The sequence below is a fragment of the Sciurus vulgaris genome (genome assembly GCF_902686455.1).
Source record: "Sciurus vulgaris genome assembly, chromosome: 2".
NCBI lineage: Eukaryota > Metazoa > Chordata > Mammalia > Rodentia > Sciuridae > Sciurus > Sciurus vulgaris.
Window position 1 is genome coordinate 118,553,615 of NC_136462.1, and position 20,106 is coordinate 118,573,720.

Sequence of the window (20,106 nt, forward strand, 5' to 3'; positions counted from 1 at the left end):
TGGGAAAGAACTAAAGGATATTCAGAATGACTGATTGATTTTATTAACTTAACTTGTAGGAAAAGAATCAGAACATAATCAAATTTCAAACCAAAACAGATCTGAAAATACAATAAGCAAGAGGATATTGATGAAAGTAATATTAAAAGATTAGAGATTATGGTTATAAAAATCTTCTTAACCCTATGTAAATGTATGATTACACAAATGGTATGCCTTTACTTCATGTACAATCAGAGAAACAACATGTATCCCATTTGTTTATAATAAAAATTTTAAAAAACAAAATAAAATGTCACTGTCAAAAAAATCTTCTTAAGACAAAAGATGGATAACAATCTCAAATGGCAGCAAACAATAGCAACCACAGTTTTTCTGCACTTAGTGTTCAGCATTCTATCAAGCTCTTCATATGCATTGTTCAAGTTAATATTTTCCCTTAAGTAGAAGACAAGAACAAAAGAATTAAGCAACCTGCTCAGGGTCTCAAAATTAGTTAAGTGGATGAGTCAGTATTTTAAGTCAGGTCAATCTACCTCAGAGCCCAAATTCTTAAGCATTACTTAGACCATCTCTGAACAAATGCAGATCAGTTCAAGTCCTGTCTACATTCCAAAGAGACACAATCTACTTGATGTAAAGTAAAAGATGAACAGGAACAGCATCTTAAGAGTGGCAAAATGATGTAAGATTTTTCTATTAAAATTTATCAGAAGCTATAAACTTAAATGTCTAGAATTTATTTCCCAAAATGTTATATCGAAAACCAAACTTTGGGCTGGGGAGATAGCTCAGTCGGTAGAGTGCAGACCCTGGGTTCAATCCCCAGCACCTCAAAAAAAAAAAAGAAAAAGAAAAAAAGAAAACCAAACTTTTCTTGATTGTGCAATGGTAATGCAATTAAACTTTGCCTGAAGAGAAAAATTAATGTCCACACACACTGATCATTCTCAAGCAAAAATAGGCTAGTTTTGCAATTAGTGGAATTTATAATCACATGCAGTGAGAATTAAGCTATAGCTCTTTAAAGCAAGGACTAAGACATGTTATGCTTCCAGGAAGAAACTTAATAAATTAATTCATTAGTTATTAATAAACACAGTAGATGTATCTCTGTTTTCCGCCTTTACATATGACCTATTTAAAAACTGAAGAAACAAGTTTTTTTGTGTTCTTTTTATGGCTAGAAACTTGTCTTTATAAAACAAGTAAAGCTCAATGTACTCACCTTTAATTACATTATATATGTCCTTAAATAACTCAATTTAAACACTAAAATAATCTTACTTATAGGAATTCCAATACTTAATTTTTTGAAAATATTATTAAGCCTATGTAGCCTTGTCATGCAATTGAAAAAAAAGAAAATCAAAGAAAAAATATGCATGCCTTCATTTTTTGAAAAGATGAAGCAGGAAGAAATTTAAAAAACTATATCTCAGAGAGGGGGCTGAGATTGTGGCTCAGTGGTAGAACACTTGCCTTGCATGGGTGAGGCAATGGGTTCAATTCTCAGGACCATATATAAATAAATAAAGGTCCATCAACAACTAAAACAGTATTTAAAAAAATAAAATAAATCTCAGAGAAGAAACATAATTCATACAGATCCATATCAATGCTAAAGAATCAGGAATGCAGTTTATTGTCAAAATAAATGCTAAATGTAGAATTAAACATTAGCAATTTTTAAAAATATGCAAACTGGTTTTTCATCAAACCATACACATATAAATCAATCATTCAAAGAAATCACTGTTTGATTGTCTTTTCCTAGCACTGTTTTCAAGATGTATGTAAACAAGCCTTTTAACAGGAATACATAATACTTAGGTACTTGTACTGACCGGTTCACAGTCATAGCAATAATCATCCCAGCTCTGTCTGAGGGGTTTCTTTGTTATCTGAAAGTAAGGCAGATTAGTTAGGCAGAAGTTATTAAGTAATGGTATACTTCTCTAACAATCTCTTAGATGTTATGTGCAGTAGCACTGCTGCTATCCAAAAAGAAGTTATTTTGTTTAGCGACATAAAATAAGAAACAAACATTCAGATTTTAGGAGATCATATATTATTCTGCCCAATCCATTGTCCACTGGGTCTGACAATTATTAATTGCTGAATCCCATATTCTATTAAAACTGACATATGAAAGACACTAGAACTCTGAATTTCCTATTACTAACAACTATTGACTCATTTATGAATGATTACTACCTTATAAAGAGAAAATATTTAATCACCCAAATACAAAACAAGTAATTTAAAAAACTCAGAAAAAGAATTGGCAATTTTTAAAAAAAATCTTAATTCTGTCCAGTAAAAATATCTATTAATATCTATATCAGAAAATGGTATTTGGAATAAATTTGAAATTCTTGATATATTAATATAAAGTTAAGGAAATTTATATTAATATATAATTTCAAGATTAAGAAATATCCATTATATAGTATACACTGTATCTTGGGAAAAATCTAAGGTATTACTTTCATAACCATAAATACAACTAAGATCTTCTAAGTCATCATCAAAGTGTCAATTAATTACAAAATCTACATATGTATTTTTTTAATTGCCATAAATAAATTTTTTCCATAGTCATTACTTTTTGCTTCAAACAAAAAGGAGAGACAATCTATTAAATGATCCACTGTTATAGTGATTTCATTAAAATGGTTTCAGAATTTTTGTTACTGTGAAGAACAAAATTATAGAAATCAACATTATGGAAGTTATGAGAATCACTATTTTGTAAGCTGAGGGGTAAATATTGAATTTTAAGGAAAGATTCAAATTCTGTAAGTCATTTGCCTTTGAGGATTTTTTCTTTTTTGTCTCATTTTAAAACTAAGACAGGGTCTCACTATTTTGCCCAAGCAGAGTTGAACTTGAGATTCTCCTGCCTCAGTCTTTGGAGTAGCTGAGATTGCAGGTATGTGCTGCCACACCCCATTAGAGGAATTTCACAATGAATGTTTAAAAAAAAAAAAAAATTCATTAAATTATAAAATCATACTCTTAAATCAGTGTCATCACATCCTACAAAGAGGTATGCACAATAAGACTGCGAAACATGCAAATCAGGTTTTAAGTAATCCCTTGTAAAGGACAATCATTACTCTGTAAAGGGTAAAATCACTTTGGCAAGAGCACATTTCTCACATGGAAGTACCAACAACTTATTATTTTCTTAACATCATAAAACACAAAGTGTACATATAACTACTTTTTAACACACAAGGGTGGTGATAATTTTTGTATTTGAAAATTGCATCATATAAATTTTTAAATTGAATATATGAAAATGCTAGTTAATATCCTATATCAGGTTTGGGAAAGAAAGAACTTAAAGGACTGGGGTGTGGCCTAGAGGTAGAGCACTCACCTATCACGCATGAGGTCCTGGGTTTGATCCTCAGCACCACATAAAAAGAAAATAAAGGTACTGTGTCCACCCACAGTATCTATGTAAAAATATATATAAAAAAAGAAAAAAGAAAGGTCTGGGGAAGGAAAGGGCTAGGGATAAAAGCTGTCTTCAAGAAAGAAGATTTAATCATGTCCTACATTTCAAAATGCTTTTCATGAAAGTCTCACCTGATTGAGATAATGATATTCCTCTGGTTGTTTAAGATGAAATGCTAACCTCTCTTCTTCACTTGCTCCTGCCAGAAGGTAATAGAATACATGATAGTTCCTATTGGAAACAAGAAAAGTAAAACTTTATAAAATGAACACAATTTACAGTAATCATTTAAACAGGAAAAAAAAAAAGGAAACATTATTTAGTAGAATTAATTAGATCGGCTTCACTTTTTAATACAAATGTAATAAATTCAATATTTAAGTTTTCCTACAAAAGAGAATGATGTTTTTAAGTACAGATATAAAGGTACTTAAAATGACAAAGTTATTTTAAGGTAGGAAAATGACAAAGTTTGGACTCTAAAAATTCTGTTATAACAAATGAGAAACCTTGCAAATTTGTCAGAATTAATTTCTCCAGAACTCTGAAAAAAATTTTTTTTAAATTACAGTGATCTATGCAGTGTTTACTCAAGAAAAACTGCTAAATCTCAGTAAAAACAATTTGGGGACATTTTAACTTGTCCTGTTCCATCCCCCGTTCTCCAATTTAACAGCAGTCTTGAAACCCCATAGCCTGCAATCATGGTTGCCACCAGAAGACTGGCAACCACCAGAAGGGATGTAACAGGATGGAAGCTTATTCAAGAACTCATTCTCTAACTTTAAATACCAATATTCTAATTGTCTGGCTGTTCCCTGAAAAAAGCCATATTCAATTTTCACTTTATGTGACCTGATGCAGCTCACATAGTTGGGGCAAACAAGAGGTTAACAACAACAACAAAAAAGCCTTAAGAGGAAAAGCTAGTGAAAAACTTCAATATATTTCTGGGAATCAAGGAGGACACAGACACCACATAAGCCTGTGCACTAGACCAGGACTGTATGCACAAAGACCAGATGAGGTACAAACTCTCACCTGTCTAACCTTGAAGGTCTGGACAAACAGGAAGTAAAGACTAAGCTGGATTTTAAAAATGCCTAATACACATGGAGAGTCTTTTGGCAAAAAGTCAAAGACTTACTGTTCTCAAACATTTAAAGAAATCTCTGTTCAATCAATACCTAACAACTAAGTGAAAAAAGCCGATAGATATTTCAATGGTCACACTCAAAAAAGAATACAGACTTTATGAACTTGGTTTAGAAAAGTCATGAAACAAGAGCAGAAATAAAAACAACAATTACAAATCCTGAGGGGGAAAAAATCCATCCCAAACTTGCTGCATGATGAGGATTTAATATTTTTTTATTATTAAAAAAAATAATAAATTATGACACATGCAAAGGAACAAGAAAATACAGCAAAGTAGATAAAGGAGAAAAAACAATCATTAGTTACTATTCCTGAGAAATCTCAGACATTACACTTACCACAAAATTTCAATAAGCTATTTTTCCCTCTTATACTTGCAAATAATATTGGGTTCATTTTTACATAATCATACATGCATGGAATTTAATTTACTTCATTTGAGTCTTCAGTTTAATAATGCACTTCATCCTTACCCTTCCTCCTCTCTCCTCTGTTCTGCTTCTTCTGCTCTGCTGGTCTAATGTGCAATCATTTATATATTTTTTAATTAGTGCTTTTGAGATATACATAGAGATGAAATTCACTGATATATTTATACATGCACACTGCAGAATTCTGTGAAATTCCTTCTGCATTTCCTCTCCTTTCCCATTCTTCCTTCTTCCCCCTCAATTTCCTTCTATTCCTCTGATCTTCTCTCTCTGTTGTTCTGATATGCAACCACAACACACCTCTTCCCTATACTTTGCTCTACCTTTTGCATATAAGAGAGGCCATAACCCTTGATTTTCTCAGTCTGGTTTATTTCACTTAGCATGATGTTCTCCAGTTCCATCCATTTACCACCAAATGCTGTAAGTTCATTCTTTTTATGGCTGAATAAAACTCCACTGTGTATACATACCACATTTTCTTAGTCTTTTCATCTATTGATGGGCACCTGGGGATGGTTTCATACCTTGGTTATTGTGAGTTGCACTGCTACAAATATTGATGTGGTTTTATCACTATAGTGTGCTGTTAAAAGGCTATTTTAAACAAAATCAAAGACTAAAAGAAATCCTATTTAGTGAACTAAAGTATAACAATGATAACTCTATCAAATACATGGAACTTTTAAGAAAATAATAAAAAAAAAACAAAAAGAAATTCTGGAATTGAAAGATACCATAATTGAAATAAAAATTGTAAGATGGTTGAGTTCAACAATGGATATGAATAGGTAGAAGAAACAATCAGTGAACTTGAAAGAATCATTGAACTTGAAGGAAGACAAGTTAATTCAGACTAGTCTAAAGAACAAGAACAGAAATGAATGAGAAAATGAACAGCCTCAGAGACTTTTGAACTATCATTAAAAAGAACAATATTTGTATAATGAGAGGCCCAAAGTAAGAAGAAAATAGGGAGCAGAAACAATATTTGAAAAATAATTGCCAAAAATTCTCCCCATGTGATGGAAAACAATCTGCATATTTCTTATGGTTTGGAACTTGAATGTACCCCCCAAGGCTGATATCTTGAAGGCTTGATCCCCAATGCCACATGTTCACAGGTGAGGTTGTTGGGAAAAAACGGATCATGAGAGCTCCAACTTCATCAGTGGATTAATCCATTAACAGCTGAATAAACATGGTGAAAACACAGGTGCTGGAGAAAAGTTAAAGGAAGTAGGTCAATGGGGACATACCCTGGAAGGGTAATTATTGGCCCTGCAAGGAATAGTAAGGGGAGTTTCTCTGGCTGAATTAAAAGGGTATTAAGAAAGATTTAACCAAACATAAAGAAATAATAATACCACAGGTAAAACTAACTACATAGGTAAATTTAAAAGAATATATTTTTTGTTCATAACACTTCTTTTCTATTAGACTTAAAAAACTGCACTGAGCAATAATTATGAAATCTATGTTAATGAATGTTATCACTGTAAATATGTAATCTGCATGAAAATAACAGTACAAATGAAGGGGAAAAACAGATCTACAGAAATACAGTTTTTGGTATACTATCAAAATTTAGTTATTAATCCAAACAAAACTGTTACAAATTCAGATAATAACTATAATCCCCAGGGATTAGTAAATTAGTAATTTTTTTTTTTATGGTGCTGGGGACTTGAACCCAAGACCTTGTGCTTGCAAGGCAAGCACTCTACCAACTGAGCTATATCCCCAGCCCCAGTAATATTTTGTAGTAAAAATTTACTAAAAAATAATAAAACAAATGCCAACAGAAATAAAATGGTACCTTAGAAAATATTTACTTAACACAAGATCAGTACTAGGGGAACAGATGAAGCATACATACAGAAAACAAACAGCATAAGGAAATCCAACCATAACAGTGATTTCAGGAAATAGATTATATACTCCATCCAAAAGCAGATAACTGGCGAAAGGACATAAAGTTGTTGAAAATATATATAAAATATAAATTTCAAAAATTGCCAACACACCATGCAAATAGTAACCAAAAGAAAACAGGAATATCTTCATTAATATTGGATAAAATAGACTTCTAGACAAAATTTGTACCTAGACACATGAAAAAAGGCAAATTCATCAAGATAAAATAATTCTAAATATGTGTCTAAAAAGTGACCCCTAAATTGATGAAGCAAGAAACTAAAAGAACCAAAGGAAGAAAGAGACAACTCAACAATGATACTGAGAGGCTTTAATACTCCAACTTCAATAAAGGGTGAACAATTAGAAAAAAGATCAATAGGAAAAAAAGACTGAAAAGTACTGCTTAACTCATCCTCTATAGAACACTGTCCAATGTCAGAACGATATACATTTTCTTAAGTTCACATGGAACATTTTCCAGGACAAATCATGTTAAACCATAAAACAAGTCTGAAACTGAAATCATTCAACACTCACTTCAACCACTTCACAATAAAATTAGAAATCAAAAATAGAAATCTCTAAAATTCACAAATATGTGGAAATGCAAAAACACACTCATAAATAACGAATGGATTCAAAAAGAAATCCCATGGGAAATACTTTCCAATGCACAAAAACAAAAACATTAATACCCCCCAGTATCTACCAATGATTGGTTCTAAGACACTCCCTTACCTCCAGATACCAAAATCTGAAGATGTTCAAGTACCTTATATAATAAAATGGCACAGAATTTGCACATAACCTATACACATCTTCCAAAATGTTTTCAAATCATCTCTATATAACTTATAATACCTAATACAATGTAAATGGTATGTAAATAGTTGCATTTCTACAATATTTAGGGAATGATGACAAGAAAAAAAAATTCTGCACATTTTCAGTACAAATGCAAATTTTTCCCAAATATTTTCAATCTGAGATTGCTTGAATCCACAAATGCACAACACATGGATACAGAGAGCCAACAGGGGGAATAGCTAAAGCAGTGCATTTATGGTTTAGATATGAGGAATCCCCCACAAAGCTCATGTGTGAGACAATGCAAGAAGGTCTAGAGGAGAAATGATTGAATTATGAGAGTCTTCACCCAATCCACGAATTAATCCCCTAGAAGGATTAACTAAGTGGTAACTATAGGCATGTAGGGTGTAGCTGGAAGAGGTAGGCCTCTGGGGACATGCCTTTGGGGTATATATTTTGTATATGGTGAGTTAAGTCTCTCTCTCTGCTTCCTGATCATCATATGAGCTGCTTCCCTCCGCCACACTCTTTTGTCATGATGTTCAGCCTCTCCTTGAGCCCCAAGTGATGGAGCCAGCTGCCTATGAACTATGTGGTTAACAAGTTAGATAACCTAGATAAAATGGACAATTTCCTAGAAAGATGCAAACTACCAAATCTGACTAAAGAAAAAATAAAGTCTGAATAGATCTACAACCGAAGTGTTTGAATTAGAAATCAAAACTTTACACAATTAAAAGCCCAGAACCAGATGACTTTGTTGGTGAATTCTACCCAACATTTAAGGAAGTAATCCAATTCTTCACAAGCCTTTCCAGAATATTATGAAGGTATAATTTCCATTTTATTCTATGAACAAATATACTATTACCCTAATACCAACACAGAAACAGACATCATAAAAGAACCTTAGAGTGACAAGCAGAAAAATCCACAACAAAATGATAGGTGCCAAATCTAACAACATATATATCAAATACAAGAGGCTTACAGGATACCAAATGTACACACACAAATGTACCACACCAAGGCACATTATAATGAAAATGCCCAATATACAAAATAAAGAAAGAATTTTAAAGGCCGAGAGAAAAATATCAGATTACATATGGGGGAAAGCCAATTCAGATATCAGCAGATTTCTCGGCCAGATTGTAAAAGCTAGGATGTTCTAGAACAACATATTTCAAGCTCTGAAAGAAAATGGATGCCGACAAAGAGTCTTATACCCAGCAAAACTAACCTTCAGATTTGTGGACAAAATAAAATCCTTCCATGATAAACAAAGTCAAAAGAATTTAAAATAGAAAGCCTGCAGTACAGAACATTCTCAGCAAAATATTTTATGAGGATGAAATGAAAAACAACAATGAAAGTCAACAAAGGGAGGAACTACACAAAGCCAATCAAAGGAGAAACCAAGTCATGTTAAAAAACAAAAATAAGCCAAAATGACTGGGATTACAATTCATATCTCAAAATTAACCCTGAATGTTAATGGCCTAAACTCATTAATCAAAAGACATAGACTGGCAGACTGGATTAAAAAGAAAAAAAATATAATGAAAGAAAAAAAACAACAACACAATAATATGCTGCCTTCAGGGAATTCATCTCATAGGAAAAGACATCCACAGACCAAAGGTGAAAGGATAGGAAAAAACATACCACATACATGGACTCAGTAAAAAAGCAGGGGTTTCTATCCTCATATCAGGTCAAGTGGACTTCAAGCCAAAGTTAGTCAAAAGGAATAAAGAAAGACATTTCATACTGCAAAAGGGAATCAAAAATCAACAAGGCATAACAATCATAAATATTTATGTCCCAAACAATGGAGCATCTGTGCACGTCAAACAAACCCTTCTCAATTTCAGGAATCAAACGCACCACAGCACGACAATATGGGGTGACTTTAACATACTCTCTCACCACTGGATACATCTTCCAAACAAAAACTGAACAAGGAAACCACAGAGCTCAATAAAACAATCAATAATTTAGACTTAACTGACATATAGAGAATATTCCATCCATCAACAAGCGAATACATTTTTTTCTCAGCAGGACATGAATTCTCTAAAATAGACCATAAGTTATGCCACGAAGCAACTCTTAGCAAAGAAATAGACATACTACCCTGCATTCTATTAGGTGATAATGGAATGAAATTAGAAATCAATGATAAAATAAAAAATAGAAACTACTCCAACACCTGGAGACTAAATAGTACACTATTAAATGATGCATGGATAGCAGAAGACACTAGGGAGGAGATAAATAAAATTTGTAAGGGTAAATGAGAACACCAGTACAACATATCAACATCTCTGGGATACTATGAAAGCAGTACTAAGAGGAAAGTTCAATACACTGAGCTCATTCATTAAAAGAATAAAAGTCAACAAATAAATACCAAACATTGCATCTCAAAGCCCTAGAAAAAGAACAGATCAACACCAGAAGTAGAAGACAGGAAATAATCAAAAATCAGAGTTGAAATCAACAAAACTGAAACAAAAAAAAAAAAAAAATCAACTGAAAAAAACTGACACAGCACATTAGTTGATTCTTTGGAAAAATAAACAAAATTCATAAACACTTAGCCACACTAACAAAGAGAAGGACAGAGAAAACTCTACTAAAATTCATGATGAAAAAGGAAATACCACAATGGGCACTACTGAACTAAAAACATAATTAGAAGCTACTTTGAAAATCTATACCCCAACAAAATAGAAAATCCCAAAAACACTGACAAATTTCTAGAGACAAATGATCCACCCAAACTGAATCAGGATCACAATATGAACAGATCAATTTCAAGCAATGAAATAGAAGAAGCCATCAAAAGCCTACCAACCAAGAAAAGTCTGGGACCAGATGGACTTTCAGTCGAGTTCTACAAGACCTTAAAAAAAGAACTAATACTCCTCAAAGTATTCCATGAAATAGAAAAGGAGGGAACCCTTCCAAACTCATTCTATGAAACTAGTATCACCCTGATACCAAAACTAGACAAAGATACATCAAGGAAAGAAAACTTCAGACCAATATCCCTGATTAACAAGATGCAAAAATTCTTAACAAAATTCTGGCAAATCACAAAAACATATTAAAAAGACAGTGTACTATGATCAAGTGTGGTTCAACCCAGGGATGCAAGGTTGGTTCAACACCCAGAATCAACAAATATAATTAATCATATCAACAGACTTAAAGAATCATATGATCATTTCAATAGACACAGAAAAAGCATTTTATAAAATACAGCACCCCTTCATGCTCAAAACACTAGAAAAAATAGGGATGTAGGAACATACCTCAACACTATAAAGGTTTTCTATGCTAAGCTCAAGGCCAAATCATTCCAAATGGAGAAAAACTGAAAACTTTCCCTCTAAAAAGTGGAACAAGACAAGGGTGCCCTCTTTCACCACTTCTAGTCAACATAGTCCTTGAAACTCCAGCAGAGCAATTAGACAGACCAAAGAAATTAAAGGGATACAAATAGGAAAAGAACTCACTATTTGCCAAGGACATGATTCTGTATTTAGAGGATCCAAAAAATTCCATCAGAAAACGTCTAGAACTAATAAATGAATTCAGCAAAGTAGCAGGATATGAAATCAACACTCATAATTCTAATGCATTTCTACTTGTAAGTGATGAATCCTCTGAAAGAGAAACTAGAAAATCTATCCCATTCACAATAGCCTCAAAAAATATAAAATACTTGGGAATCGATCTAACAAAACACTTGAAAGACCTTTACAATGAAAACTATAGAATACTAAAGAAAGAAAGAAAACCTTAGAACATGGAAAGATCTCCCATGTTCTTGATAGGCAGAATTAATATTGTCAAAATGGTCATACTACCAAAAGCGCTATACAAATTCAAAGAAATTTTAATTAAAATTTCAATGACATACTTCATAGAAATAGAGAATGCACTCATGAAATTCATTTGGAAGAGTAAGAGACCCAGAATAGCCAAAGCAGGAAGAGTGAAGCAGGAGGTATCACAATACCACACCTTAAATTTTACTATAGAGCAATACTAACAAAAATGGCATGGTGGGCTGAGGAAATAGCTCAGTTGGTAGAGTGCTTGCCTTGCAAGTACAAGGCCCTGAGTTCAATCCCCAGTACCGGGGAGAAAAACAAAAAACGACATGGTATCGGCACCAAAATAGGCAGATAGAAATAGTACAGAATAAAAGACACAGAGACAAATTCACATAAAAACAGTTAACTCATATTAGACAAAGGTGCCAAAAACATATAATGGAGAAAAGATAACCTCTTCAACAAATAGTCCTGGGAAAACTGAATATCCACAGGCAACAAAATGAAATTAAATCCCTATCTCTCACCTGCACAAAATTCAACTCAAAATGGATCAAAGACCTAAAATTAGACCAGAGAAACCCTGCACCTAATAAAAGAAAAAGCAGGCCCAAATCTTCATGATGTCAGGTCCTGACCCAAATCTTCATGATGTCAGGTCCTGACTTCTTTTACAAGACTCCTGAAGTTCAAGAAATAAAATCAAGAATCAATAAATATGATGGATTCAAACTAAGTTTTTTCTCAGCAAAGGAAACAATCAAAAACCCAAATAGAGTGCACACAGAGTGGGAGAAAATCTTTACTACCCACACATCAGATAGAGCATTAATCTCCATGATATATAAAAAACTCAAAAAAAGTAACACCAAAAATACAAATAACCCAATCAATAAATGACCTAAAGAACTGAGCAGATACCTCACAGAAAGATATAAAGTAAATCAACAAACATACGAAAAAATGCTCAACATCTTCAGTAATTAGAGAAATGCAAATCAAAACTGCCTTAAGATTTCATCTCACTTTAATTAAAATGGCAATTACCAAGAATAAAAGCAACAATAAATGTTGGCAAGGATATGGGGGAAAAGGTCCACTCAAAACATTGCTGATGGGATTGCAAACTGCTGCAACCGCTCTGGAGAGCAGTATGGAGATTCCTCAGAAAACATGGAATGGAACAACTACCTTTGACCCTGCAATCCTACTCCTTGGCCTATACTCAAAGAACTTAAAATCAGCATACTACAGTGATGTAGCCACATCATTGTTTATAGCAGCTCAATTCACAATAACTAAATTGTGGAACCAACCAAGATGCCCTTCAATAGATGATGGATAAAGAAACTGGTATATATACACAATGGAATATTACTCAGCCATAAAGAAGAATAAAATTATGGCACGTGCAGGTAAATGGATGGAACTGGAGACTATCATGATGAGAGAAGTCAATTTCAAAAAACCAAAGACAGGAAGTTCTCTCTGATAAGTGGATGTTGATACATAATGGGGGGGAGGGTGAAGTAACTCTGGATTGTGTAAAGGGGAATGAGGAGAGGGGAGGGGGAAGGGGATGGGAAAGATGGTGGAATGAGACAGATATCATTACCCTACATATATGTATGACTGCACGAATGGTGTGACTCTACATCGTGTACAACCAGAGAAATGAAAAGTTGTACTCCATTTGTGTATGATGAATCAAAAAGCATTCTGTTGTCATGTATAACTAAATAGAACAAACAAATAAACAAAAAAAAAAAAAAAGGATAGGAGATACAGCTCAGTAGTGAAGGTCCCCTGGGTTCAATTCCCGATGACAACAATAACCTAAAAAAGGTGGTGGGGAGGCATATAGGATGTGCTTAGCAGTAAAAGTACCCTGAGTTCAATCCCCAGTACAGGGTGGAGCAGGGGTTACTAATTAATTGATTAACATCAACCAAGTTCTAACTAAACTCCTTGGAATGCAGCCCATTTGTTTAGTTTGATCATAGTGAACAATACTTAGAGTTTAGTTCATAAATTAAAGACTCTCCCTTTACAATGTTATGTTTTTGTTCTGTTACTGTCTTGTTTTTAGCTGGAAGGGGCCTTCGGGATCATTTTATTCATTCAGCAGATATTTTCACTGCCTATCATGTGCCAGACAACATGCTAATTGAGCATGACAGAATGAACAATGGTGTTATTCACCATCATGGAGCTCATCAGAAAAAGTTACTAATAACCTACTAACAGCAGCACCTGCTAAGCCCCATAAGCTATTCTCTTTCTGAAACTTCTTCCTTTTTACTCCAGCTTGATGGCAGTGATTAAAGTCAGAGCCTTGTACATGGCTAAACATATGCTCTTACCTCTGAGCCATACTTTCATTCCTCTTTGTTTTGAAACATCACTAATTCATATATCCTCTATTTCTGCTAGTTACAGAAAAATCAAAAATAACTGAAAAGCCAGACTTCTTATTCTAATCTTGTCTATAATTCATTATAATGTTAACCATTAATTACTGAATTTTTATTATGTATGAGGGCCACACATTAAGCATTTTATAAATTTCAATTAATTCACAAAACAACTCTAGAATGGTTTTCCATGTGTAAAATAGGAATAAATGCCTCAGAGACAAGAGAGATACCCACGACATAATCAAGATTTTAATGTAGGTCTGTTTAACTTCAAACTTTGATCTTAACTGTATTCTGTCTCACTGTAGTGAAGCAAAGCATTTATCTCTCTGACACTTGGTTTCTTCATATGAATGATAACTCACACATCATCTCTAAAATACCATATTCCTCAAATATTGTTACAGAATTAAGAGCTCTATTGAGAATCTTTTTTCAAATTAGAAAAAGAACAATTATAAATGGAGGAAACATTATACCACCTGAGAAATGATTTGCCTATTCTGATGGTTTGCCAAGAATTTAGAAAGAGCAATAATTCTACATATCCAATAAAAATCACCTAACGGGAGCTGGAGTTGTAGCTCAGTGGCAGAGCATTTGCCTAGCATGTGTGAGATACTGGGTTCAATCCTCAGCACCACATAAATAAATAAGATAAAGGTACTGTGTCCACCTACAATTAAACAATGTATTTTTTTTAAAAATCACCTATCGGTGTATGAAAAACCACAGCATTCTGTCCATGAAGAAAATAACAATTATAATAAAACTATGCATGGTGTTAAGTGAATTAGAGGTTCATAATATACAAAGTACCTAAGAGTCCATCTGCACGCTACTAACGGCAACTTAATCTAATTGTTGAAATAAAAATACGTACCGTTCATTATGCTCTTGATAAACAAGCCTGGACTTCTCCAGTAGATATTTTTCAACGTAGGCACTGGAAGAAAAATAAAATTGGTTGATAAAAGTAATAAATATAAGGCAGATGCAGATTTATATATAGATGATACAAAAATACAAAGAATACTCTCCAGATCATTTCAGTACATTTACCATTATAATTGTTATGGATGCTGTGTTATCCATGTTAAGTCCATAAACTAATGAGTCTTAAGACAGCTAAGAGAATGAGATGGGTAGTTGGACTACATCAAGAAGAGTGAACATACTCTAGGCCACAAAAAGGACTTTATCCTGAAAAAAATGAGGAACTGAACCATCAATTTTAGTTGTGATATTCTACTCTCTGTCCAGGCTGTACCCTTCAAGTATTCAATACCTCTCATCCAAACAGGAAAAATTGGCTAACATTTCAATTTTCTAGAAAAGGGGTTCTATAATCTGAAATTTCAAACTTCACACTATTCTATCCAAATTACACAATGCCCTTTGGGTTAAAATTTGACTTGTGAGCTGTGTTTAACCCAATTCCTCCCCATCACATGCTCTCTAATTAGTTATAAATACAGGCTATTTTCTCAAACATATCATTCATTCTCAACTGCATTGCTCATACTCTTCCTTCCACTTCTAATTCCTTAATCTATTTCCACTCTCATTTCAATGAATATCATTCCTTCATTAATATGAAGCTCAAATAGAGCTTCTTTTCAAACCCACTGCTACTATCACCACCAATTAAATTAACACTTCTTTCAAAGTATCATTATCACCTCTAGTCTAAACTGCTGCAACAGGCTCTTATTCTGTCTAAAAAGTGAGAAAGGGTATGAACTAATGTTAAATTCTCACAACCATCCTTCATAGCAAATATTACTTCCCTCATTTTACCAATGTAGAAACTGATGCTCAAAGATATTGAGACCATACACTAGTAAACAGCACAACTATGACATAAACACAGGTCTATTTTAACTGCAAAAGCTCTCTCTTCCAACTAAACCAACAAACTACTTTATGGAGTACTACTTCTTTTCTTCCCTCAACTCATAGGTTATACTGGTACAAGAGTTACTAATTTATAACAAAAGATCTACTTATGTCACTCTTTTACTTTCACTTGCTCAACATTCTGAAATGTGTAGAGGTGGACTGATATTATGTCTGTGATTTTTAAAAATCAGCACAGCAAAAGAAGAAAGGGCTAGTCATTGTTGAATCTCTTTTTTAAGATTCTTTTTAGTTGTAGATGGGCACAATACCTTTATTTTATTCATTTATTTTTATGTGGTGCTGAGGATCTCATTTACTGTAATTAACTTATAAAAATGTCTTACCAAAGAGATTATGAGACCTTTAAAAATAGAAAACTTGTTTACATCTTTTTATATTCACCATACTTAGCATATTGCCTCACATGTGCTAGACAAGCGCTCTACCACTGAGCTACAACCCCAACCCCATCATTGTTGAATCTTATCAGGAGTTCTTGTACTATTTAATTTGTGTATGATTGTTTTTGTAATAAAATTCTTTAATCTGCTTCACAACGTCAAGAGAATAATTACAAACATTGGAGCTTTACTCACAATTGGACATCAACTGACCACTATGACCATGTTCTATAACCATTTATCTTACCTCCTCAAATATACCATGTTGTCATGATTCCATTCATTTGATAATTATCATTTCAACTGATAATGTAATTTCCCAGTTGTTTGACAAATTTTCATTATCCAACATGGAAACCACCTTTTTCTGTAAACACCTCCAGACATATATTTCAATCATTACACTAATTTCACTTACTGTAATTAACTTATAAAAATATCTGTCTTACCAAAGAGATTATGAGACCTTTAAAAACAGCAAACTTGTTTACATCTTTTTATATTCTCCATACTTAGCACATTGCCTAGTTCTCAAAATGTATTCTATAAACTCTTGTTTAGTAAATAAGGAAAGAGTAAAAACTATTCAACATATATTTCTTGGCTTATTAATGAAGATTATTATTATTCATAAGAAAATAAAATGGTTAATCTTTAAGGCACTAACTTAACACATAAAAGCCTGAATTTCCTTTACAAGATGGGAAAACAAATATCTGCTATTCCTAACTTACAAAACTGTTTTAAGAATCAATGAATATTACTTCGTAATAATAGTATTTCACAAGTTACAAAGCACTATGACTTCACATATTATCAATCTCTCCTGCAGCACAATCAGGAATACTAAGGAAGAAAAGTCTGACAACTTGACTACATCCCACTTTTATGAATAAAAGTACCAAATGTACCTGATTAGCCTTCAGAATCAGAAAATGAGACAAGCTAACAAACTTACCATTGAATAAAGACATCTCGTTTTTGTTTTTGCTTTTCTTAAACTGGTTTTAGTTTTGGTTCTCTACAGGTGGTGGAAGGACACACAGAGCAGTTGGGGTATTATGCAGAAAGAATAAAATTTTAATAAAATTGCATGAAAAAGAAAAGTACAGATAAATCTCACTTATTAAAAGGGATGCAAGTATCATAATGGAAACAAACAGAGCCAGGAGCAGGGGATCATGCCATAATCTCAGCAACTCACAAATCACAAATTTGGGGTCAGTCTTAGCAACTTAGCAAGACCCTATCTCCAAATAAATAAACAAACAAACAAACAAACAAAAGGACTGGGGATGTAGCTCAGTGGTAAAGCACCCCTGGGTTCAATCCTCAGTACCAAAAAAATTAAAAATAATTAAAAAAAAAAAAAAACCTAGCAAACAAAACACAACGGCCAATTTGTGTGTATTTACCAAAGTGGAATTCCTTTCCCAGAAATGTGATATAGTTCAATACCGGGGGGGGGGGGGGGGGGGGGGGGGGGGGGGGGCGGCGGGGCGGGGGGGGGGGCGGGAATGACAATAATACAAATCTCAGGATGAAGACACACGTTAACCTCCATAAATGCCAGAAAGGCCTCCGATAAAATATAATACCCATTACTGACAAAAACACTGAAGAAAATTAAAATCGCTACTTAATCAGTTAACATAATTAAAGGTCCTAAAGCTAGTATTTTACTTATGGAGAAAAGGTAAAGACATTCATATAAAGTACAGAAATAGTACTATTACAGGATTTGCCATGTTTTAGATATTAAATATCCCTCAAAGGTCCATATGTTAAAGGCTTGGCTGCCAGGCTGTGATGCCACTGGGAGATGTTAGAACCTTCAGAAGACAAGGCCTAGGGAAGGAAATTAGGGCACTATGAACATTAGGGCAACTGGGACTATGGGCCCTTTCTCTCCCTCTTCCTTGTTTCCAGCTTCCACAAGGTATCCAGCTTTGCTCCACCACACACTCCCTTCCAGGATGTCCTGCTTTGCCATAGGCCCCAAAACAATAAAGTCAACCAACCATGATCTGAAACCTCTGAAACAATGAACCAAAATTTCTCCTCCTTTAAGTAATTTATCTTATTTTGCCACACTGATGGAAAGATAACTAACACAGTATTAGAGGTAAATCAGATAAAACAGAAAATAATCAGATATATAGGAACTAAAGAAAGTAAAACTATCTCTACTTGCATATATAATCATATACCCAGAAGAGACTCAATAATAAACCAATGCAAACAACAAAATAATTCAGAAAGTTAATTAGATACAAAATTAATGTAAAAATCAATAGTCTTCATATATGCAAACAATATGTAATTAGAAAATATAATGCAAGAGAAAAATCACACTTAAAACATTTTAATTACAATAAAATGGGAATAAATACAACCAGATATACGAAAAATATTTTAAATCACTCCTAAATAGTACAAAGGTGTCAATTATCTCTAAATTAATATATGAATTTAAGATTAATCCAATGATATCAAGTCAAGGAGAGGTAGGGAAGAACCTTAAATACATGTGTCCAAGTAAATACATACTGGATACATACTGGTAAGTTAAAGATTCTCATGTGAAAAATATATACTGTATAATTCCAAACACAAGACATTTTGAAAAAGCCAAAACTATGGAAACAGTAAAAAGATTAGTACTTGTCGAAGGTTACCAGGAAGAAAAGGTTAGATAAGCAGAGTACAAAGGATTCTTAGTATGGTGAAACTATTGTTTTACCCTGTAATGGTGAGTACATATCTTCTATACATTTGTCAAAAACCACAGAATGTACAATACAGTGAACTTTAAAGCAAATTATTAATTTTAGAGTTAATAAGAATATATCAACATTAGCTCATCCATTTTAACAAATGAACCACTAATGTAAGATGTTTATACTAGGGGAAATTATGGGGTTATGGGACACAGTTTGAAGGGATATAAAAGGATTCTCTGTACTTTCCACTAAGTTTTGCTATTGACCTAGAACTGCTTTAAAAAAACAGAGTCCATTAGTTTTTTTTTTTTCCAGTTGTAGATGAATACAATAACTTTATTTTGTTTATTTACTGATTTATTTTATGTTGTGCTGAGAATCGAACCCAGAGCCTCACACATGCAAGGCAAGCACTCTACCACGGAGACACAACACCAGCCCAAGTCCATTAGTTTTTAAAGCTACAAAGAATTTTGCTGGCACAAAAGACTATGTTCTTAAGACTATATAAAAATTATTACTATAACAAAATTCAATCTATAGATTATAAGAAAAGTAATATGAACATGTACAAAAGTGTGGTTGTTTTAGGAAATACAGTAATTAAGGGGTAAAGTCATATAACCAACTTACCTGAAAACAATTCCAAAAAATACACGTATATACAACAGAGAAAAAGTAAATGCAACAAATAATAGTAATAATTAATACTAATAAATAATAAATATAAGTTAAAGGTGCATAAATGTTAGATATTCTTACAACCAGAGTTTGCACTTTTCCAAAAGCAAAAAAAAAAAAAGAGAGAGGAAAAAGTTTTAGCCCAGCATGTTGCACACACCTATCATCACAGACACTTGGGAGGCTGAGGTAGGAGGACTGAAATTCAAGTTCAAGGCCAGTCTAGGCAAGTCAGTGAGACCTGGTCCTAAGGCAAAATTAAAAGGGCTGGGGATGTTATGGACAAAATGGATGCCTAACATATGTAAAGCTATTCAACCCTCAGTACTGGACACCCTCCCAA

The 20,106-nt window shown here is 33.3% G+C and overlaps 1 protein-coding gene across 1 annotated transcript in view; it reads right to left on the reverse strand.

Annotated features, from left to right (window-relative positions):
- MYO9A (myosin IXA) overlaps positions 1-20,106 on the reverse strand; it is a 285,639-nt gene that overhangs the window by 185,756 nt on the left and 79,777 nt on the right. The window contains 3 exon segments of the mRNA XM_079123120.1: positions 1,848-1,904; positions 3,601-3,700; positions 14,940-15,002. Coding sequence (XP_078979246.1) covers positions 1,848-1,904; positions 3,601-3,700; positions 14,940-15,002 — 220 coding nt within the window.